Source organism: Tinamus guttatus, unplaced genomic scaffold (genome assembly GCF_059628265.1).
Source record: "Tinamus guttatus ecotype Peru unplaced genomic scaffold, ASM5962826v1 Tinamus_guttatus_pri_ptg000728l, whole genome shotgun sequence".
NCBI lineage: Eukaryota > Metazoa > Chordata > Aves > Tinamiformes > Tinamidae > Tinamus > Tinamus guttatus.
Window position 1 is genome coordinate 56801 of NW_028289262.1, and position 24044 is coordinate 80844.

Below are 24044 nucleotides of genomic sequence, written 5' to 3' on the forward strand. Positions count from 1 at the left end.
GACCCCCCCGGGACCCCCCCAGCACCCAGGGGTGCCGGGACCCCCCTGCACCCACAGCCCCCCCCCGCACCCAGCGGCACCCATGGGTGCCCCCCCAATAAAGGCCTCCAGCAGCCGCCCCGCGTTGCCGCCAGCTGCGGGGCCCAGGCGTCCGGGCCGGGGAGGGGGGGGCGGAGGGGCCCAGGCGTCCGGGAGGGGGGGAGGGAGGAGGGGCCCCGGCGTCCGGGGGGAGGAGAGGGAGGAGGGGCCCCGGCGTCCGGGTTGGGGGGGGGAGCGGGCGGGCCCAGGTGTCCGGGCGGGGGTGGGGACAGGAGGTCCGGGCCGGGGGGGCCCAGGCGTCCGGGCACATCCCCTTCCCCCCTCCCCCTTCTTGGCAGCCGCCGGAGGGGCCCAGGCGTCCGGCTCCCCCCCCGCCCCCGCTCCGGGCGAGGGGCCCAGGCGTCCGGGGGGGATTAGGGCGCAATTAGCGCCCATTTGGGTAATTGCGCCCGGCTGCCAGCGCGGATTGGGGGCACCCGTGGGTGCTGCCCCCCCCCCTCCAGGCATCGCCCCACGTGACCGCGCACCCATGGGTGCCTCTAACCCCCCCGGCACTTGTGGGTCGCCCAAGACCCCCCCCCCCCGCCCCAGCACCCAGGGGTCCCTATAGCCCCCCCAGCACCCATAGGAGCCCCCCGCAGCCCCCAGCACCCTTGGGACCCCCCCAGCTTGTGTGAGCCCTGGGGCACCCCCGAGCACCCGCGTCCCCCGGGCACCCATGGGTGTCCCCGAGCACCCATGGGTGCCCCTGATGCACCCAGGGGCACCCTGGAGCACCCCAAAACTCCCATGTCCCCAATGCACCCCCGGGCACCCATAGGGACCCCTAATGCCCACATGTCCCCCCGGGACACCCATGGGCGCCCCAAAGCTCCCATGCACCCCCCGGGCACCCTGGGGCGCCCATGCACCCCCCCATGCACCCATGGGCGCCCCAAAGGCACCCATGTCCCCCCTGGCACCCATGGGCAGCCGTAGGGACCCCAAATGCACCTGGGAGCACCCATGGGCGCCCATGCGCCCCAATGCACCCCATGGGCACCCCTAATGCACCCATGGGCGCCCTGGGGCACCCATGTCCCCCATGCAGCCCCCATACGGACCCCTAATGTCCCCCGGGACCCCCAGGGGCACCCCACAGCACCCCAAAACTCCCATGTCCCCCATGCACCCCCTGGGCACCCATGGGCGCCCCTACTGCACCCATGGGCACCCATGGGCCCCCATACCCCCCTCCGGGCACCCATGGGCACCACTACTGCACCCATGGGCTCCCCGATGCCCCCGTGCCCCCCCCCGGGCACCCATGGGCCCCCCCGGCCCCTCCAGGTGCCGGCGGGCGCTGCCCCCCCCCGCGGGGCCGAATGATCCGGATAATCCGGGGCCGGGGGGGCACCCAGGGGTGGGGGCGCCCGGGGGCTATAAAGGGCGGCGGGGGCCACCCGCGTCACCCAGAGCCGCTGTCACCCGGAGCCGGCGTCACCCGGAGCCTCCGTCACCCCAACTGGGTGTCACCCCAGCTCGGTGTCACCCGGAGCTGGTGTCACCCCAATTGGGTGTCACCCGGAGCCGCTGTCACCCACAGTCGGTGTCACCCGAATTTGGTGTCACCCCAACTCGGTGTCACCCCCGTCCGGTGTCACCGGGCGCCATGGCCGCCCCCCCCGGGGACGAGGCCAAGAAGGAGCCGGAGGCCGGTTCGGACCCGGGCAGCGAGGTGAGGGGGGGCGGGGGGCACCCATGGGTGCTGGGGGGGGTGGGGGGGTCCCGGGTGCCTTGGGGGGGGGGGTGACCTGTCCCTAGGGTGGCACCGTGGGGGAGGGGAGGGTCTCGGACGCCTGGGCCCCTGGGGTGGAGGCGGGGGGGGGTCCCCTGGTTGAGGGGCCCCCGGGAAGGGCACCCAAGGGTGGGGGGCCCGGACGCCGGGGCCCCTCGGGACGTGTTAGCAGAGCCCCCCCCGCCCCCCGGACAGGGGCTGTCCCGGACGCCGGGGCCCCGTGGGCGGGTGCGGGGGGTGTCCCCCACCCGGGTGTCCCCTGACTCGGGGTGTCCCCGCCCGGTGTCCCCGCCCGGTGTCCCCTGACTCGGGTCCCCCCTGACTCGGGTCCCCCCCAGGAGGGCTCCCCGGAGCCCCCCGAACAGGCCGGTTTCTTCGCGCTGCTGAGCGCGGTCCAGGGCAGCCGCCTGGAGCAGCAGCGCTGCAGCCTCCCGCCCGCCGCCGACGGTGACACGGAGGGGACACGGAGGGGACATGGGAGCGGGGGGGGACAGGGGGACATGGCGGGGACACAGAGGGGAAGGGGGGACTTGGGGGACACGGGGACTGGGGGGATGGGGGAGAAGAGGGGGCACGGGGATGGGGGGACAACGGCGACACGGCGGGGACACAGGGACAGGGGGACATGGGACACGGAGACGGGGGGACACGGGGACGGGGGAACATAGGGGGGACACGGGGACCTGGGGGCGCGGGGGGAACACAGGGACACGGGGGGACACGGGGACGGGGGGGGGGGCCGCGCCGTTCCCGCCCGCGGCGCTTTTTCCCGCGGTCGGGGCGGGGCCTAGAGGGGAGGGGCGGGGCCTCAAGGCGGGGGCGGGCGCAGAGTGGGGGCGTGTCCTCCGGGGCGGGGAGGGGGGCGTGTCCTCGAGGGGAGCGCGTCACGGCGGGGGGGCGTGTCCCACTCGAGGGGGCGTGTCCCCGCCGTGACGCGGCGCTGACGTCACGGCGCAGGCGCGGAGGCGCTGCTGGAGCTGCTGGCGCATGCGCAGGGCCGCCGCATGGACGAGCAGCGGCTGCGCCTGGAGCAGATGCCCGGGTTCCCCCCCCCGCGGGTGCGCGCGCAGGGGGCGGGGCATCCACCGGGGGGCGGGGCATCCTCCGGGGGGCGGGGCATCCTCCGGGGGGCGGGACCCAGGGGGCACCCACGGGGGGGGGGGAGCGTGGGGGGGGCACCCACGGGTGGATCCAATGGGGGGGCCGTAGGGGGGAGCCCATGGGGGGGCACCTATAGGGTGGGCACCCATGGGGGGGGGGCACCCATTGGGGGGGGTCACCCATGGGGGGGGCACAACAGGGGCACCCATATGTGGGGGGAGGGGTGTCCCCTGAGGGGGGGGCACCCATGGGGGGGGCAATGGGAGGAGCACCCGGGGGGGGGCCCATGGGGAGGGTGACACCCATGGGGGGAGCACCCAAATTGGGGGGGGGGGAGGTGACAGCGGTGTCACCTCCCCCCCCCCCCCCGCTTTGTCCCCAGCAGAAGTGAGAGCGGCAGCCGGGACCCCCCTGTGTCACCGGCCCCTCCCCTCCCCCGGTGTCACCGGTGTCACCAGCAGCCCCATCCCGTGACCTCCCCCCCCCCAATAAAATGTCCCCTCCCCCCCCGCCTGTCTGCTCTGCGCTGGCACCTGGGGACACCGGGTGGCACTTGGGGACATGGCACAGTCAGGGCCATGGGTGGCGCTTGGGCATGGGACATCCAAATCACTGGGTGGCACTTGGGGACATGGGACACCCACGTCATGGGGTGGCACTTGGGACACCTGGGTGGCACTTTGGGCCGTGTGACACCCAAATCATCGGGGTGGCACTTGGGGACATGGCACGGTTGGGTCCTTGGGTGACACTTGAGACAGGTGAGTGGCACTTTGGGTCATGTGATACCAAATCACTGGTGGACACTTTGGGACATGGGACAGTTGGGTCCTTGGGTGGCACTTGGGGACATGGGACATCCGGGTGACACCTGGGTGGCATTTCCAAGTCACTGGGTGTGCTTAGGGACACCTGGGTGGCACTAGGGGACACTGGACATCCAGGTTTGCTGGTGGCACTTGGGGACACAGGACACCTGGGTGGCACTAGGTGACCCAGAGTCTCTTGGTGGCACTTGGGGACACCAGGGCTGCACATGGGAGCCCTCGGGGACATGGGACACCCAGGGCTGGCAGCAGGGGACACGAGTGACACCCCGGTGGCACTTGGGGACAAACACGTGGCAGCTGCACGGGGAGGGGCCAGCACCGTTTATTGGAGCCTGGGGACATTGTGGGTGGCACCAAGTGTCCCCAAGGGGTTGCGCAGGCCCTGGTCAAAGTCCCCTCTGTCCCCAACGCGTCCCCAGAGGTGGTGTCAGGACAGGTCTGCATGTCCCTTATGTCACCGGTATGTCCCCATGATGCCACCAGGCCACATCTGTGTGTCCCTTATGTCACTGACGCGTCTCCGTGATGTCACCAGGCTGTATCCGCATGTCCCTTATGTCCCCAGCGTATCCCCACGATGTCACCAGGCCATGTCGGTGTGTCCCTCGTATCACCGATGTGTCCCCATGATGTCACCAGGCCGTGTCCGTGTGTCCCTTCTTACGTCACTGGCGTGTCCCCATGCTGTCACCAGGCACATCTGTACATCCTTTATGTCACCAACGTGTCCCTGTGATGTCACCAGGCCACATCCGCACGTCCCTTATGTCACCAGCGTGTCCCCGTGATGTCACCAAGCTGTGTCTGCATGTCCCTTACTCCATCGACGTGTCCCCACGATGCCACCAGGCCATGTCTGTGTATTCTTTGTGTCACTGATGTGCCTCCATGATGTCACCAGGCCACATCCATGTGTCCCTTATGTCACCGGTGTGTCCCCGCGATGTCCCCAGGCCGCAGCCGCGTGTCCTCTCTGTCACCGCGGTGTCACCGGGGCCCTCAGCGGGTCCCCTCCTGCGCCCGGCGCAGCCGCTCCTTGAGCTCCCGCATCCGCCGCCGCTGCGGGGACAGGGACACGGGGACATGGGGACATCAGGACACGGGGACAGGGACATGGGGACAGGGGGACACGGGGACATGGGGACACGGGGAGGGGACACAGGGACAGGGACACGGGGACATGGGGACACGGGGACATCAGGACACGGGGACATGGGGACATAGGGACAGGGACACGGGGACATGGGGACATAGGGACACAAGGAGGGGACAGGGACATGGGCACGGGGAGGGGGACGTGGGGACACAGGGAGGGGGACAGGGACATGGCGACGGGGACACGGGGACAGGGACATGGGGACAGGGGGACAGGGACACGGGGACACCGGGACATAGGGACACAAGGAGGGGGACAAGGACATGGGACATGGGACAGGGACATGGGGACACAGGACATGGGGATGGGGACATGGGGACAGGGACACAGGGACATGGCCTGCAGGTGTCCCCTCCTGACTTGGGCTTGGCGAGAGGGAGGGGACACTGGGGGTGGCACTGGGGACACTGGGAACAGGATTGGGGACATCAGGGATGGCCCTGGGGACACCGGGGATGGCCCTGGGGACACCGGGTGGCCACCGGGGTGACACAGGGGACAGCACTGGGGACACTGGGGGGTGGCCCTGGGGACAGTGCTGGGGGCACTGGGACGGCCCTGGGGACATTGGGATGGTCCCAGGGACACCGGGGATGGCCCTGGGGACACCGGGTGGCCCTGGGGACACCGGGGTGACACCGGGGTGACACGGGGGACACCGGGGCCGCCGCTCTCACCCGCTCGGGGTCGTCGGGGGGGAAGATCTCCCGCTGCGGAAGGAGGGGGCGTCACCGGGGGGGGACGGGGGCCCCGGCGTCCGGGTGTCCCCATCCCCCCCCAACAAGGGGCCCCGGCGTCCGGGCACAGCCCCCCCCGTCCCCCCGTCCCTGTCACCTTCCTGTGCCCCATGAGGGGCCCTGGTGTCCCTGTCCCCCGTCCCCTGTCCTTGTCACCTTCCTGCGCTCAACAAGGGGCCCCAGTGTCCCCGTGTCCCCTGTCCCTCCGGTGTCCCCGTCCCCCTGTCCCCCCAGTGTCCCTGTCCCCCCGATGTCCCCTGTCCCCCTGTCCCCGTCACCTTCCTGCGCTCCACGAGGGGCCCCGGTGTCCCCATCCCCCGGTGTCCCCGTCCTCCCTGTCCCCTGTCCCCCCCGTCCCCCCGATGTCCCCCCTGTCCCCCTGTCCCTGTCCCCGTCACCTTCCTGCGCTCCAGGAGGGGCCCTGGTGTCCCCGTCCCCCGTCCCCCCGGTGTCCCTGTCCCCCCGATGTCCCCTGTCCCCGTCACCTTCCTGCGCTCCACAAGGGGCCCCAGTGTCCCCGTCCCCCTGTCCCTCCTGTCCCCCTGGTGTCCCCATCCCCCCTGTCCCCCCATCCCTGTCCCCTCTGTCCCCGTCACCTTCCTGCGCTCCACAAGGGGCCCAAGTGTCCCCTGTCCCCCCGTCCCTCCTGTCCCCCTGTCCCCCCTTTCCCCTGTCCCCCGTCACCTTCCTGCGCTCCAGGAGGGGCCCCGGTGTCCCCGTCCCCCCGTCCCTCCTGTCCCCCCGGTGTCCCCGTCCCCCCTGTCCCCCCGATGTCCCCTGTCCCCGTCACCTTCCTGCGCTCCACGCGCTCCTCGAAGTAGCCGCCCTGGTTGGACACCCAGAACATGGAGACGGGGAAGGACAAATAGAGGAGCATCTGGGGACAGGGACAGCGGGGGTCACCGCGGGGACACGGGGGGACCACGGGGGACATGGGGACAAAGAGCATCACCATGGGGGACATGGGGGCACCAGGGGTGTCCCCGGAGAGGGGGACACGGGGACACCAAGGGGGGACACAGGGACATGGGGGGTGTCACCCGGGAGGGGCACGGGGACACAGGGTCACGGGGGGGGGGACATGGGACACAGAAGGGGGGGTCACAGGGACATGGGGTGGTGTCACCAAGGGGGATATGGGGGGGGACACAGGAACATCAGGAGTGTCACCAGGAGGGATATGGGGACACGGGGGTCACCATGGGGACACGGGGACACCGAGGGGGGGACATGGGGACATGGGGGGTGTCACCAGGAGGGATATGGGGACATGGGGGGTGTCACCAAGGGGGACATGGGGACACCAAAGGGGGGAACACGGGGGGGGTCACAGGGACATTGGGGGTGCCAGCGACGGGGGGACATGAGGTCACCAAGGACGGGGGGGCACACGGGGTCATGTGACCCCTCCCCGATGTCCCCTGCCCCCCGGGGTCCCCTGAGGCCCCTTGGGGACACCAGGGCCACCCGCGGGGGGGGGCACGTGCTGCCTCCCCCCACCAATAACCCCCGACCCCCCTTATTGCCCCCGGGGGCCTAAACCCCCCCGACCCCCCCCCCCATGGTCCTATTGCCCCCCTCAAACACCCCCCCGGGCCCGTTTTGCCCCCCCGCCCCGCGCACCCGGAACACCTCCAGCTTCACCCCCATGGCGGCGCCCGCGCCGCGCCGGCCGCGCCGCCCCGCAGCATCGCGGGCCCCCCATTGGCCGCCCGCGCAGCGTCGGCGCCTCCCATTGGCGGGCGGCGGCGGGAGGCGGGGCGGGGCGCGGCTGAGGCGGGGCAGGGGCGCAGGGCGACGCGTGACGTCAGCGAGGCACGTGACGTCAGCGCAGCGCGCCGGAAGCGCGGGCGGGAGGTGGCGGCCATGGCGGAGCGAGAGGGGCCGGAGGCGACGGAAGCGACAGAAACGGGGACAAAAATGGCAGAAACGGGGACAAAAGTGACAGAGATGGGGACGGAAACCACAGAAATGGTGACAGAAACCCCGCAAACGGCGACGGGAGCGACAGGGGCGGCGGAGGGAGCGGCGACAGAGGCGGCAGAGGCGACAGAGGGGACGACAGAGATGGCGACAGAGGCGACAGAGGCGGCGACAGAGGCGACAGGAATGGTGACAGAAGCGACGCAAATGGCGGTAGAGGTGGCAGAAGCGACAGAGGCGACGGAAATGGGGACAGAGGCGACAGAGGTGGGGACGCAGGCGACAGAGGCGGCGACAGAAGGGACAGAAGAGGCGACAGAGATGGCGACAGAGGGGACAGAGATGGCGACAGAGGCGACAGAGGCGACAGCGGCCGCGGGGCGCCCGGAGCTGCTCTTGGTGAGTGGGGGAGGGGCGCGGGCGCCATCTTGCGGGGGCGGGGCCACGTGGGGGGGGTTGGGGACACCCCGGTGTCCCCGCGGTCGCCGCTGTCCCCTCCCCTCCGGGTCGCGCTGTCCCCGTGGGCCCTGGCTCTGTCCCCAAGGGTGTCCCCAAGGGTGTCCCCAAGGGTGTCCCCACCCTGTCCCCTTGCTCTGTCCCCGCTCTGTGTCCCCACTGGTGTCCCCGGGTCCCCATTGGTGTCCCATGTCCCCATCCCTGTCCCTTCCTCTCTGTCCTTGTCTCCTTGTCCCGCTGTCCCCTCGTTCCCGCCATGTCCCCATCCCTGTCCCCCGTTGTCACCTCCCTCCTCCATCGCCATCCTCACGTTGTCCCCTCACGTCCCCATGTCCCCCGATGTCCCCGTGTCCCTGTGTCCCCCAACGTCCCTCACATCTTCCTGTCCCCTAATGTCCCCATATGTTCCCCGATGCGGACGTGAGGGGGACACGGGGACAAGTTCCCCCTCTCATTCTCATGTCCCCTGACGTCCCCATGTGTCCCCCGATGTCCCCAGTGTCCCTCATTGTCCCCAGGCCGCGGAGGACGTGTCCCACGAGGAGCAGCTCCTGGCTCCATGTCCCCATTATCCCCAATGTCCCCGATGTCCCTGTTATTCCCAATGTCCCCGATGTCCCCGATGTCCCTCATTGTCCCCGATGTCCCTCATTGTCCCCGATGTCCCTCATTGTCCCTGATGTCCCTCATTGTCCCCGATGTCCCCAATGTCCCTCATTGTCCCCAGGCCGCCGAGGACATGTCCCACGAGGAGCAGCTCCTGCGCTGTCCCTTCTCCATGCGCTCCTGGCTCTGTGTCCCCATGTGTCCCCATTATCCCCAATGTCCTTCATTATCCCCAATGTCCCCGATGTCCCTCATTGTCCCTGATGTCCCTCATTGTCCCCGATGTCCCCAATGTCCCTCATTGTCCCCAGGCTGCGGAGGACGTGTCCCACGAGGAGCAGCTCCTGGCTCCATGTCCCCGTTATTCCCGATGTCCCCGATGTCCCTCATTGTCCTCATTGTCCCCAGGCCGCCGAGGACGTGTCCCACGAGGAGCAGCTCCTGCGCTGTCCCTTCTCACTCCATTCCTGGCTCCATGTCCCCGTTATCCCCGATGTCCCCGATGTCTCCGTTATCCCCAATGTCCCTGATGTCCCCAATGTCCCTCATTGTCCCCAGGCTGCCGAGGACGTGTCCCACGAGGAGCAGCTCCTGCGCTGTCCCTTCTCGGTCCGCTCCTGGCTCCATGTCCCCGTTATCCCCGATGTCCCCGATGTCCTCGATGTCCCTCATTGTCCCCGATGTCCCTCATTGTCCCCGTTGTCCCCAGGCCGCCGAGGACGTGTCCCACGAGGAGCAGCTCCTGCGCTGTCCCTTCTCACTCCATTCCTGGCTCCATGTCCCCGTTATCCCCGATGTCCCCATGTGTCCCCGTTATCCCTGATGTCCCTCATTGTCCCTGCTGTCCCTCATTGTCCCCAATGTCCCTCGTTGTCCCCAGGCCGCGGAGGACGTGTCCCACGAGGAGCAGCTCCTGCGCTGTCCCTTCTCGGTCCGCTCCTGGCTCCATGTCCCCGATGTCTCCGTTATCCCTGATGTCCCTCATTGTCCCTGATGTCCCTCATTGTCCCCATTGTCCCCAGGCCGCCGAGGACGTGTCCCACGAGGAGCAGCTCCTGCGCTGTCCCTTTTCCGTCCGTTCCTGGCTGCGCTACCTGGACGCCAAGCGCCGGGCGCCGCCCGCGCGGCTCAACCTGCTGTACGAGAGGGCCCTGCGGCAGCTGCCGGGCAGGTGGGACCGCGATGTCACCAACGGGTCACCAACGTGTCACCGAGGCCACCACGGTGTCCCCTGGGGTCACTGCAATGTCCCCATAGGGTCCCATTACATCACCGTGTCGCCAGGGCCCTGCGGCAGCTGCCGGGCAGGTGGGACACCGCAATGTCACCAATGTGTCACCAACGGGTCACCAACGTGTCACCGGGGCCATCACGGTGTCCCCTGGGGTCCCATAACATCCCCTGGGGTCACTGCAATGTCCCCATGGGGTCCTATAACGTCACTGTGTCGCCAGGGCCCTGCGGCAGCTGCCGGGCAGGTGGGACCGCGGTGTCACCAACGGGTCACCAACGCGTCACCAGGGCCACCACCGTGTCACCAGCGCCACCACCGTGTCCCCTGAGGTCCCATAACATCCCCTGGGTCACTGCAATGTCCCCATGGGGTCTCATAATGTCACTGTGTCCTCAGGGCCCTGCGGCAGCTGCCGGGCAGGTGGGACCGCGGTGTCACCAACGGGTCACCAGGGCCACCACCGTGTCACCAGCACCACCACCGTGTCCCCTGGGGTCCCATAACATCCCCTGGGTCACTGCGACATCCCCATGGGGTCCCATAACGTCACTGTGTCCCCAGGGCCCTGCGGCAGCTGCCGGGCAGGTGGGACACCGCGATGTCACCAATGTGTCACCAACGGGTCACCAGGGCCACCACCGTGTCCCCTGGGGTCACTGCAATATCCCCATGAGGTCCCATAACGTCACTGTGTCCCCAGGGCCCTGCGGCAGCTGCCGGGCAGGTGGGACACCGCGATGTCACCAATGTGTCACCAACGGGTCACCAGGGCCACCACGGTGTCCCCTGGGGTCACTGCAACGTCCCCATGGGGTCCCATAATGTCACCGTGTCGCCAGGGCCCTGTGCTAGCTGCCCGGCAGGTGGGACCACAACGTCACCAACGGGTCCCCAGAGCCACCACGGTGTCACCAGGGCCACCACCATGTCCCCTGGTTTCACTGCAATGTCCCCATGGGGTCCCATATCATCCCCAGGTCACTGCAATGTCCCTCTGGGGTCCCATTACGTCACTGTGTCCCCAGGGCCCTGCGCCAGCTGCCCGGCAGGTGGGACCGTGATGTCACCAACGTGTCCCCAGGGCCACCGTGGTGTCACCAAGATGTCCCCAGGGCCACCACCATGTCCCCTGGGGCAGAGCCATGTCCCATATGGGGTCCCATAACATCCCCGCCATGTCCCTAGGGCCACCAGGATGTCCCCTGGGGTCAGTGTCACATCCCCACAGGGCCACTGGGTGTCCCACAGGGTCACCGTGATGTCCCCCGGGGTCACCGCAATGTCCCCTGGGGCACCAGGGAGGGTCCCCATGGGGAGAGGGAGGGGGCAGCTGGTTGGGGGGTGGTGGCCCCCGTGGTGACCATGGTGGTGACATCAATGGGAGCCATGATGGTGACCGTGGTGGTGGCTCTGGTGATGGCCATGGTGGTGACCAGGATGGTGGCCACGACGGTGGCCCTGGTGGTGGCTGGGTGCTGGCGGCAGTGGCCACTATGGTGGCCAGGGTGGTGGCCCCGTTGGCACAGGGTGCTCATGACTGTGGCCAAGGTGGTGGCCCTGGTGGTGGCCAGGCTGGTGGCCAGGTGCTCATGGTGGTGGCCACGATGCTGACCACGGGGGTGGCTGCAGTTGTGACCATGATGGTGACCGGGGTGGTGGCTCTGCTGGTGGCCGAGTGACCAGGGTGGTGGCCCTGGTGTCACTGGGTGCTCATGATGGTGACCAGGGTGGCGGCCCCGCTGGTGACCAGGTGACCAGGCTGGTGGCCCCAGTGGCACTGGGTGCTCATGGTGGTGGATCCAATGGTGACCAGGGTGGTGGCCCCGCTGGTGGCCAGCTGCTCATGGTGGTGGCCATGATGGTGACCAGCGTGGTGGCCACGATGGTGACCTTGATGGTGGCCCCGCTAGTGACCAAGTGACCAGGGTGGTGGCCCCGGTGGCGTTGGGTGCTCATAGTGGTGGCCCCAATGGTGACCAGGGTGGTGGCCCCGCTGGTGGCCAGCTGCTCATGGTGGTGGCCACAATAGTGACCAGGGTGGTGGCCATGATGGTGACCTCGATGGTGACCCCGATGGGGACCAGGGTTGTGGTCATGGTGGAGACCATGATGGTGACCAGGGTGGTGGCCCTGCTGGTGGCCAGGTGACCAGGGCGGTGGCCACGATGGTGACCTTGATGGTGGCCCCGCTGGTGACCAGGGTGGTGGCCCCGGTGGCGTTGGGTGCTCACGATGGTGACCAGGATGGCGGTCATGGTGGAGACCATGACGGTGACCTGAGTGGTGGCTGGGGTGGTGGCCAGGTGACCAGGGTGGTGGCCACAATGGTGACCTCAGTGCTGACCACGATGGTGGCCCTGGTGGCACTGGGTGCTCATGGTGGTCACCACGATGGTGACCAGGGTGGTGGCCACAATGATGACCTCGTTGGTGACCAGGGTGGTGGCCCCACTGGTGGCACTGGGTGTTCATGGTGGTGGCCACGATGGTGACCAGGGTGGTGGCCACAATGGTGACCTCAATGGTGACCGGGGTGGTGGCCCCGGTGGCACTGGGTGCTCATGATGGTGGCCATGGTGGTGACCAGGGTGGTGGCCCCAGTGGCACTGGGTGCTCATGATGGTGGCCACGATGGTGACCAGGGTGGTGGCCCCACTGGTGGCACTGGGTGCTCACGATGGTGGCCACGATGGTGACCGGGTTGGTGGCCCCGGTGGCACTGGGTGCTCGCGGCGGTGGCCCCGCGGTGGCCCCGCGGTGGCCCCGCGGTGGCCCTGTCCCCACGGTCCCCGCTGTCCCCGCAGCTACAAGCTCTGGTACCTCTACCTGAAGCAGCGGCGGCGCCAGGTGAAGGCCAAGTGCGTCACCGACCCGGCCTACGAGGAGGCCAACAACTGCCACGAGCGCGCCCTGGTCTTCATGCACAAGGTGGGGACACCATGGGGACACTGTGGGGACAGTGTGGGGACACCCAGGGGACACTGTGGGGACAGCGCGCCCTGGTCTTCATGCACAAGGTAGGGACACCGTGGGGACACCCAGGGGACATGGAGGGACATGGGGACACCCAGGGGACGGAGCGCCCTGGTCTTCATGCACAAGGTGGGGACACCATGGGGACAGCGTGGGGACATGGAGGGACATGGGGACAGCGTGGGGACGGAGCGCCCTGGTCTTCATGCACAAGGTGGGGACATGGGGACACCCACGGGACACTGTGGGGACACCCAGGGGTCAATGCGCCCTGGTCTTCATGCACAAGGTGGGGACATGGGGACACCGTGGGGACACCCAGGGGACATGGGGACACCCAGGGGACGGAGCGCCCTGGTCTTCATGCACAAGGTGGGGACACCGTGGGGACACTGTGGGGACAGTGTGGGGACACCCAGGGGACACTGTGGGGACAGCGCGCCCTGGTCTTCATGCACAAGGTGGGGACATGGGGACACCTTGGGGACACCCAGGGGACATGGGGACACCCAGGGGACGGAGCGCCCTGGTCTTCATGCACAAGGTGGGGACACCGTGGGGACACTGTGGGGACAACATGGGGACACCCAGGGGACACTGTGGGGACAGCGCGCCCTGGCCTTCATGCACAAGGTGGGGACACTGTGGGGACACCCAGGGGACATGGAGGGACATGGGGACAGCGTGGGGACGGAGCGCCCTGGTCTTCATGCACAAGGTGGGGACATGGGGACACCGTGGGGACATGGAGGGACATGGGGACACCCAGGGGACGGAGCGCCCTGGTCTTCATGCACAAGGTGGGGACACTGTGGGGACACCATGGGGACACCTAGGGGACACCCAGGGGACAGCGCGCGCTTGTCTTCATGCACAAGGTGGGGACACCATGGGGACAGCATGGGGACAGCCAGGGGCCCCTCAGGGGGCAGCGCACGCTGGTCTTCATGCACAAGGTGGGGACATGGGGACACCGTGGGGACACCGTGGGGACAGCGCGCCCTGGTCTTCATGCACAAGGTGGGGACACGGGGACACCGTGGGGACAGCATGGGGACACCGTGGGGACACCCAGGGGACATGGAGAGACATGGGGATACTCAGGGGACAGCGTGGGGACACCCAGGGGACAGCGCGCCCTGGTCTTCACGCAGAAGGTGGGGACACCGTGGGGACAGCATGGGGACACTACAAGAGGGGACAGCAGGGAGAGCAGGGACACGGGGAGGGGACGTGGGGACACCCAGGGGACACCAGGTGTTCTACTTCATGCACAAGGTGGGGACACGAGGACAGCAGGGGACAGCGTGGGGACAGCGTGGGGATGCCCAGGGGACACCACAGGGGACACCAAGGAGAGAGGGGACATCGTGGGGAGCCAGATCAGAATGGGGACATGGAGGGACATGGAGGGACGCGGCCAGGTGGAGATGGGGACACGGGCAGGGGACATGGGGACACGTAGGGGACATGGAGGGACATGGGGACACCCAGGGGACACCGGGCGCTGCTCTTCATCCACAAGGAGGGGACACATCCCCCCAGATGTCACCGACGTCCCCTGCTGCTGTCCCCAACGTCCCCCATTGCTGTCCCCGCAGATGCCGCGCGTGTGGCTGGACTATTGCGCGTTCCTGGTGGCGCAGGGCCGCGTCACCCGCACCTGTCACAGCCCCGATGTCCCCCCCAACGTCCCCAGTGTCCCTCACTGATGTCCCCAACATCCCCTGTCATTGTCCCCAATGTCCCCGCAGATGTCACGCGTGTGGCTGGATTACTGCTCGTTCCTGGGTGCGCAGGGCCCCGTCACCCGCACGCGCCACAGCCCCAATGTCCCCCCCAACGTCCCCAGTGTCCCCCGCAATGTCCCCAGTGTCCCCTCTCACTGTTCCCAATGTCTCCTCTCGCTGTCCCCTGTCACTGTCCCCAGTGTCCCCGCAGATGCCGCGCGTGTGGCTGGATTACTGCTCGTTCCTGGCGGCGCAGGGCCGCGTCACCCGCACGCGCCACATCCCCAATGTCCCCTTCAATGTCCCCAATGTCCCTCACTGCTGTCCCCAACGTCCCCTGTCACTGTCCCCAGTGTCATTTGTCACTGTCCCCGCAGATGCCGCGCGTGTGGCTGGACTACTGCTCGTTCCTGGCGGCGCAGGGCCGCGTCACCCGCACGCGCCGCGCGTTCGACCGCGCGCTGCGGGCGCTGCCCGTCACCCAGCACCGCCGCCTGTGGCCGCTCTACCTGCGCTTCGTGCGGCGGCACCCGCTGCCCGAGACGGCCGTGCGCGTCTACCGGCGCTACCTCAAGGTACTGGGTGCTGCGGGGCACCCATGGGTGCTGCGGGGGGACCCATGGGTGCTGGGGGGGGACCCATGGGTGCTGCGGGGGGACCCATGGGTGCTGCAGGGGGGCCGTGCGCGTCTACCGGCGCTACCTCAAGGTACTGGGTGCTGCGGGGCACCCATGGGTGCTGCAGGGACCTGGGTGCTGCGGGGGAGCCATGGGCACCCATGGGTGCTGCGGGGCTGCCGTGCGCATCTACTGGCGCTACCTCAAGGTACTGGGTGCTGTGGGGCACCCATGGGTGCTGGGGGGGGACCATGAGCACCTGTGGGTGCTGCGGGGGGAACCCATGGGTGCTGCGGGGGGACCCATGGGTGCTGCAGGGAGGGCCATGCGCGTCTACCGGCGCTACCTCAAGGTACTGGGTGCTGCAGGGCACCCATGGGTGCTGCGGGGGGACTGGGTGCGCGTCTACCGGCGCTACCTCAAGGTGGGCGGGCACCCATGGGTGCTGGGGGGGACCATGAGCACCCGTGGGTGCTGGGGGGGGACCCATGGGTGCTGCAGGGAGGGCCGTGCGCGTCTACCGGCGCTACCTCAAGGTACTGGGTGCTGCGGGGCACCCATGGGTGCTGCGGGGGGGACTGGGTACTGCAGGGAGCCTGGGTGCGCGTCTACCAGCGCTACCTCAAGGTGGGCGGGCACCCGTGGGTGCTGCGGGGGGACCCATGGGTGCTGGGGGGGGACCCATGGGTGCTGCAGGGAGGGCCGTGCGCGTCTACCGGCGCTACCTCAAGGTGGGCGGGCACCCATGGGTGCTGCGGGGGGACCCATGGGTGCTGCGGGGGGGCCGTGCGCGTCTACCGGTGCTACCTCAAGGTGGGCGGGCACCCGTGGGTGCTGCGGGGGCACTGGGCACCCAAGGGTGCTGCGGGGGGACCCATGGGTGCTGCGGGGGGACTGGGTGCGCGTCTACCGGTGCTACCTCAAGGTGGGCGGGCACCCATGGGTGCTGGGGGGACCCATGGGTGCTGCGGGGGGACCCATGGGTGCTGCAGGGGGGCCGTGCGCGTCTACCGGCGCTACCTCAAGGTGGGCGGGCACCCATGGGTGCTGGGGGGGACCCATGGGTGCTGGGGGGGACCATGAGCACCCGTGGGTGCTGGGGGGGGACCCATGGGTGCTGCGGGGGGGCCGTGCGCGTCTACCGGCGCTACCTCAAGGTACTGGGTGCTGCGGGGGACCCATGGGTGCTGCGGGGGGGACTGGGCACCCGAGGGTGCTGCGGGGGGCCTTTGGGTGTCCCTGGGTGCTGCAGGGGGACCTGAGCGCCCATGGGTGCTGCAGGGGCCCTTGGGTGCTGCGGGGGGCCCTTGGGTGCCCCTGGGTGCTGCGGGGGACCTGGGTACCCGTGGGTGCTGCGGGGGGGTCTGGGTGCCCCTGGGTGCTGCGGGGGACCCAGGCACCCGTGGGTGCTGCAGGGGGGACCTGGGTGCCCCTGAGTGCTGCGGGAGGCTCATGGGTGCTGTGGGGGGGCTTGGGTGCTGTGGGTGCTATGGGGACCCTTGGATGCCCATGGGTGCTGCAGAGGGCTCTTAGGTGCTGCGGGGCCTCTTGGGGGCCCATGGGTGCTGCAAGGGGTCCTGGGCACCCATGGGTGCTGTGGGGGGCCCCGGGGGCTGCAGGGTATCCTGGGGGCCCTGCAGTGCCCATGGGCACCCCTGGGTGCTGCAGGGACCTTTGGGTGGCCATGCAGACCCCTGGGTGCCCATGCACACCCTTGGGTGTCCATAGGTGCTGCAGGGACCCTTGGGTGCCTATGGGGTCCCTAGGTGCTGGGGGGACCCTTAAGTGCTGCTGGGACCCTTGGGTGCCCATGGGGGCCCTTGAGTACTGTGGGGACCCTTGGGTGCCCGTGGGGTCCCTAGGTGCTAGGGGGACCCTTAAGTGCTGCTGGGACCCTTGGGTCCTGTGGGGGCCCTTGGGTGCCGCAGGGGACCCTTTGGTGCCCGTGAGGTCCCTAGGTGCTGCGGAGGCCCTTGGGTGCTGTGAGCACCCTTAGGTGCACATGGGACCCTTGGGTGCTGCAGGAGCCCTTGGGTGCTGCTGGGGACCCTCAGGGGCCCCTGGGGACCCTTGGGTGCCCCTGGGTGCTGCGGGAGCCCTGGGTGCCCCATGGGGTCCTGGGCGCCGCTGGCGGACCCAGGACAGGGATGGAGGTGGCCGGGGACACGGGAAGGGGACACAGGCCAGGGCGGAGGTGACGGGTGTCCCCATTGTCCCCGTTGTCCCTGTTGTCCCCAGCTGTGTCCCGAGAACGCCGAGGAGTTTGTCACCTACCTGCGCTCGGCCGGGCGGCTGGACGAGGCGGCCGTGAGGCTGGCGGCCCTGGTCAACGACGAGCGCTTCGTGTCCAAGGAGGGCAAGAGCAACTACCAGGTGGGTGCTGGGGCACCCATGGGTGCTGGGGGCGCCCATGGGTGCTGGGGTGACATGGGGCACCCATGGGTGCTGGGGTGGCGTGGGGCACCCATGGGTGCTGAGGGATCCTGGTCAACGACGAGCGCTTCGTGTCCAAGGAGGGCAAGAGCAACTACCAGGTGGGTGCTGGGGGCACCCATGGGTGCTGGGGTGACATGGGGCACCCATGGGTGCTGCGGTGACAAGGGGCGCCCATGGGTGCTGGGGTGATGTGGGGCACCCATGGGTGCTGGGGGTGACCCTGGTCAACGACGAGTGCTTCGTGTCCAAGGAGGGCAAGAGCAACTACCAGGTGGGTGCTGGGGCACCCATGGGTGCTGGGGGGTGCTGGGGCACCCATGGGTGCTATGGGGTGCTGGGGGCACCCATGGGTGCTGAGGGATCCTGGTCAACGACGAGCGCTTCGTGTCCAAGGAGGGCAAGAGCAACTACCAGGTGGGTGCTGGGGCACCCATGGGTGCTGGGGGGTGCTGGGGCACCCATGGGTGCTATGGGGTGCTGGGGGCACCCATGGGTGCTGAGGGATCCTGGTCAACGACGAGCGCTTCGTGTCCAAGGAGGGCAAGAGCAACTACCAGGTGGGTGCTGGGGCACCCATGGGTGCTGGGGGCGCCCATGGGTGCTGGGGTGACGTGGGGCACCCATGGGTGCTGAGGGATCCTGGTCAACGACGAGCGCTTCGTGTCCAAGGAGGGCAAGAGCAACTACCAGGTGGGTGCTGGGGCACCCATGGGTGCTGGGGGCGCCCATGGGTGCTGGGGTGACATGGGGCACCCATGGGTGCTGGGGGGCTGGGGACCCCCATGAGTACTGCGGTGACATGGGGCACCCATGGGTGCTGGGGGTGGCCGTGGTCAACGACGAGCGCTTCGTGTCCGAGGAGGGCAAGAGCAACTACCAGGTGGGTGCTGGGGCACCCATGGGTGCTGGGGGTGCCCATGGGTGCTGGGGTAACATGGGGCACCCATGGGTGCTGGGGTGGCGTGGGGCACCCATGGGTGCTGAGGGATCCTGGTCAACGACGAGCGCTTCGTGTCCAAGGAGGGCAAGAGCAACTACCAGGTGGGTGCTGGGGCACCCATGGGTGCTGGGGGCGCCCATGGGTGCTGGGGTGACATGGGGCACCCATGGGTGCTGGGGGCGGCCCTGGTCAACGACGAGCGCTTCGTGTCCAAGGAGGGCAAGAGCAACTACCAGGTGGGTGCTGGGGCACCCATGGGTGCTGGGGGCGCCCATGGGTGCTGGGGTGACATGGGGCACCCATGGGTGCTGGGGGCGGCCCTGGTCAACGACGAGCGCTTCGTGTCCAAGGAGGGCAAGAGCAACTACCAGGTGGGTGCTGGGGCACCCATGGGTGCTGGGGTGCCCATGGGTGCTGGGGTGACATGGGGCACCCATGGGTGCTGGGGGGTGCTGGGGGCGCCCATGGGTGCTGGGGTGACGTGGGGCACCCATGGGCGCTGAGGGTGGCCCTGGTCAACAACGAGCGCTTCGTGTCCAAGGAGGGCAAGAGCAACTACCAGGTGGGTGCTGGGGTAACATGGGGCGCCCATGGGTGCTGGGGTGACAGGGGGCACCCATGGGTGCTGAGGGATCCTGGTCAACGACGAGCGCTTCGTGTCCAAGGAGGGCAAGAGCAACTACCAGGTGGGTGCTGGGGCACCCATGGGTGCTGGGGTGCCCATGGGTGCTGGGGTGACATGGGGCACCCATGGGTGCTGGGGGGTGCTGGGGGCGCCCATGGGTGCTGGGGTGACGTGGGGCACCCATGGGCGCTGAGGGATCCTGGTCAACGACGAGCGCTTCGTGTCCAAGGAGGGCAAGAGCAACTACCAGGTGGGTGCTGGGGTAACATGGGGCGCCCATGGGTGCTGGGGTGACATGGGGCACCCATGGGTGCTGGGGGTGGCCCTGGTCAACGACGAGCGCTTCGTGTCCAAGGAGGGCAAGAGCAACTACCAGGTGGGTGCTGGGGCACCCATGGGTGCTGGGGGGTGCTGGGGTGACGTGGGGCACCCATGCGTGCTGAGGGATCCTGGTCAACGACGAGCGCTTCGTGTCCAAGGAGGGCAAGAGCAACTACCAGGTGGGTGCTGGGGCACCCATGGGTGCTGGGGTGACATGGGGCACCCATGGGTGCTGCGGTGACAAGGGGCGCCCATGGGTGCTGGGGGTGGCCCTGGTCAACGACGAGCGCTTCGTGTCCAAGGAGGGCAAGAGCAACTACCAGGTGGGTGCTGGGGCACCCATGGGTGCTGGGGGCGCCCATGGGTGCTGGGGTGACATGGGGCACCCATGGGTGCTGGGGTGACAAAGAGCACTTTCACCCTTAGCTGTCCCCTCACTGTCCCCATGTCCCTGCAGCTGTGGCACGAGCTGTCCGCTCGCTGTCCCCATGTCCCCTCGTTGTCCCCGCAGCTGTGGCACGAGCTGTCCCCTCAGTGTCCCCTCAGTGTCCCCTCGTTGTCCCCACAGCTGTGGCAAGAGCTGTGCCCTCACTGTCCCCATGTCCCCTCGTTGTCCCCACAGATGTGGCACGAGCTGTCCCCCATTGTCCCCCATTGTCCCTTCGTTGTCCCCATGTCCCCACAGCTGTGGCAGGAGCTGTCCCCTCAGTGTCCCCATTGTCCCCTTGTCCCCGCAGCTGTGGCACGAGCTGTCCCCTTGTCCCCTCACTGTCCCCTCGTCCCCACAGCTGTGGCACGAGCTGTCCCCTCAGTGTCCCCATTGTCCCCATGTCCCCGCAGCTGTGGCACGAGCTGTCCCCTCACTGTCCCCATTGTCCCCTCGTTGTCCCCGCAACTGTGGCACGAGCTGTCCCCTCAGTGTCCCCATTGTCCCCGTGTCCCTGCAGCTGTGGCACGAGCTGTCCCCTCACTGTCCCTATGTCCCCTCGTTGTCCCCACAGCTGTGGCACGAGCTGTCCCCTCATTATCCCCTCAGTGTCCCCATGTCCCCTCGTTGTCCCCGCAGCTGTGGCACGAGCTGTCCCCTCACTGTCCCCATGTCCCCTCGTTGTCCCCGCAGCTGTGGCACGAGCTGTGCGCGCTCATCTCGCAGCACCCGGAGCAGGTGACGTCCCTGGACGCCGGCGCCATCATCCGCGGGGGCCTGACCCGCTTCACGGACCAGCGCGGGCAGCTCTGGTGCGCCCTGGCCGACTACTACATCCGCTCGGGCCACTTCGAGAAGGTGGGGACACCTGGGGACACGTGGGGACACGTGGGGACACGTGGGGACATGTGGGGACACGTGGGGATACAGGGAAACCCGGGGACACGGGACACATGGGGACACACAGGGACGCCCTGGCCGACTACTACATCCGCTCGGGCCACTTCGAGAAGGTGGGGACACGCGGGGACACCTGGGGACATGTGGGGACACGGGGGGACATGGGGGGACACGGGGGGACACGGGGGGATACAGGGAAACCCGGGGACACGGGACACGCGATGACACACAGGGCTGCCCTGGCCGACTACTACATCCGTTCGGGCCACTTTGAGAAGGTGGGGACACCTGGGGACACGTGGGGACACGCGGGGACATGTGGGGACACGGGGGGATACAGGACATGGGGACACACGGGGACACGTGGGGACGCCCTGGCCGACTACTACATCCGCTCGGGCCACTTCGAGAAGGTGGGGACACGTGGGGACATGTGGGGATACGTGGGGACACGGGGGGACATGTGGGGACATGTGGGGACATGTGGGGACACGTGGGGACACGGGGGGATACAGGGAAACCCGGGGACACGGGACACATGGGGACACACAGGGACGCCCTGGCCGACTACTACATCCGCTCGGGCCACTTCGAGAAGGTGGGGACACCTGGGGACACGTGGGGACACGCGGGGACACCTGGGGACATGTGGGGATACAGGACACGGGGACACGTGGGGACACGTGGGGACACGTGGGGACACGTGGGGACACGGGGGGATACAGGACATGGGGACACACGGAGACACGTGGGGACGCCCTGGCCGACTACTACATCCGCTCGGGCCACTTCGAGAAGGTGGGGACACCTGGGGACATGTGGGGACACGCGGGGACACGTGGGGACATGTGGGGACATGTGGGGACATGGGGGGATACAGGACACGGGGACACACAGGGCTGCCCTGGCCAACTACTACATCCGCTCGGGCCACTTCGAGAAGGTGGGGACACGTGGGGACACGTGGGGACACGTGGGGACACGGGGGGATACAGGACATGGGGACACACGGGGACACGTGGGGACGCCCTGGCCGACTACTACATCCGCTCGGGCCACTTCGAGAAGGTGGGGACACCTGGGGACATGTGGGGACACGCGGGGACACGTGGGGACATGTGGGGACACGTGGGGATACAGGGAAACCCGGGGACACGGGACACATGGGGACACACAGGGACGCCCTGGCCGACTACTACATCCGCTCGGGCCGCTTCGAGAAGGTGGGGACACCTGGGGACACGTGGGGACATGTGGGGACACATGGGGACATGTGGGGACACATGGGGACACGGGGGGATACAGGACATGGGGACACGTGGGGACGCCCTGGCCGACTACTACATCCACTCGGGCCACTTCGAGAAGGTGGGGACACGTGGGGACACACGGGGACACACAGGGACACGTGGGTACACAGGACACACGGGGACACACAGGGACGCCCTGGCCGACTACTACATCCGCTCGGGCCACTTCGAGAAGGTGGGGACATGTGGGGACACAAGGGGACATGGGAGTGACCTGTGTCACCCCCCACACTTGGGTGTCCCAGGTCCCCCATGGAGCATCCCAACACCCTGGTGTCCCCTGGGGCCACCCGCGCTGGGCACCAGGGGGGACACAGCCACCACGGGGTTGGTGGCATCCACCAGGGGATGGTGGCCCTGGCACTGATGCCACCAGGGGGTGGTGGCAGCCCTCCAGGGTGATGGCTAGGCCACCAGGGCAGAGTGGTGGCCTCCAGGGGGTGGTGGCCCTGATGCCGCCAGGGGTGGTGGCCCTGGCACTAATGGCGACCCCTGTCCCCAGGCACGCAACATCTATGGTACAGATGGTGGCCAAGGCACAGAGGCCACCGGGGGTTGGTGACATCCTCCGGGGGTGGTGGCCCTGATGCCACCGGGGGTGGTGGCCCTGGCGCTGACGTCCCCGCTGTCCCCAGGCGCGTGACGTCTACGAGGAGGCGGTGCAGACGGTGGCCACGGTGCGGGACTTCGCGCAGGTCTTCGACAGCTACGCGCACTTCGAGGAGAGCGTCATCGCCGCCACCATGGAGGGGCTGGGCGGGGACGCCGGGGACGAGGACGGTGAGGCCACCGCGGGGGACACCCCCCCCACGGCCCACACAATGTCCCCAAGCCACCTCGAGCTCCTCCTGTCCATCCTCATGTTGGCTGCAGTTCTCCAAACCCATCTGAGGTGTCCCCAAGCCACCATGAGGTCCCCAAATCCATCCCTTGGTGGCCCATGCTCCTCTAGACCAATCCCAGATGTCCCCAAGGCATCATCAGGTCCCCAGGTCCATCCTTTGGTGGCCACTGTGGTCCTCTAGACCAATCCCAGATGTCCTCAACCCACCATGAGGTCCCCAAGGTCATGCCTTGGAGACCCATGGTTCTCCAGATCCATCCTAGATGTCCCCGACCCACCATGAGGTCCTCGTAGCCATCCCTTGGTGGCCTGTGGTGCTCTAGACCCATCCCAGATGTCCCCAGCCCACCACGAGGTCCCCGAGACCATCCATTTGTGGCCTCCATGGTGCTCTAGACCCATCCCAGATGTCCCCAAGCCACCAGGAGCTCCTCATGTCCCTTATGTCCATCTTCATGTTGACCAATATGCTCTAGATCCATCCTAGATGTCCCCAGCCCACCACGAGGTCCCAAAGTCCATCCCTTGGTGGCCACTGTGGTCCTCTAGACCCATCCCAGATGTCCCTGAGCCACCTCGAGCTCCTCTTGTCATTTATGTCCATGCTCGCATTGACCACAATCTTCTAGACCTATCCCAACTGTCCCCAACACACCATGAGGTCCCCAAGTCCATTCCTTGGTGGCCCATGGTCCTCCAGACGCATCCCAGATGTCCCCAAACCACCATGAGCTCCTCGTGTCCCTGATGTTCATCGTAGTGTTGACCACAGCCCTCTAGACCTATCCGAAATGTCCCCAACCCACCATGAGGTCCCCAAGTCTATCCATTTGTGGCCCGTGGGTCCCTAAACCCATCCCAGATGTCCCCAAGCCACCACCAGGTCCCCAAGTTCATCCCTTGGTGGCCTCTGTGGTCCTCTAAACCCGTCCCAGATGTCCCCAAGCCACCTCGAGCTCCTGATGTCCCTCATGGCCATTCCTCGTGTTGACCAAGGAACTCTAGACCGAGCGCCTGGTGGCACCGTGACATTGTCACCATGTCCATATGCCCCCTGGTGAC

At 68.1% G+C, this 24044-nt stretch overlaps 2 protein-coding genes across 2 annotated transcripts in view; one reads left to right on the forward strand and one right to left on the reverse strand.

Moving 5' to 3' along the window:
• Positions 1-4746: 4746 nt before the first annotated feature.
• Positions 4747-7317, reverse strand: PET100 (PET100 cytochrome c oxidase chaperone). Its single transcript, XM_088537094.1, has 4 exons — positions 7264-7317; positions 6431-6517; positions 5581-5613; positions 4747-4806 (listed from the first exon to the last, which is right to left on the reverse strand). The coding sequence occupies exons 1-4, from the start codon at positions 7288-7290 to the stop codon at positions 4747-4749; spliced, it is 207 nt and encodes a 68-aa protein (XP_088393220.1). The 5' UTR covers positions 7291-7317.
• Positions 7318-9659: 2342 nt separating this feature from the next.
• The window catches only part of XAB2 (XPA binding protein 2), a 38379-nt gene continuing 23994 nt past the window's right edge, over positions 9660-24044 (forward strand). The window contains exons 1-6 of the mRNA XM_088537099.1: positions 9660-9796; positions 12664-12787; positions 14940-15137; positions 17418-17552; positions 20622-20786; positions 22774-22918. Of these exons, the coding sequence (XP_088393225.1) occupies positions 12779-12787; positions 14940-15137; positions 17418-17552; positions 20622-20786; positions 22774-22918 (652 nt within the window). The 5' untranslated portion in view covers positions 9660-9796; positions 12664-12778. The remainder of the gene's footprint in view (positions 9797-12663; positions 12788-14939; positions 15138-17417; positions 17553-20621; positions 20787-22773; positions 22919-24044) is intronic.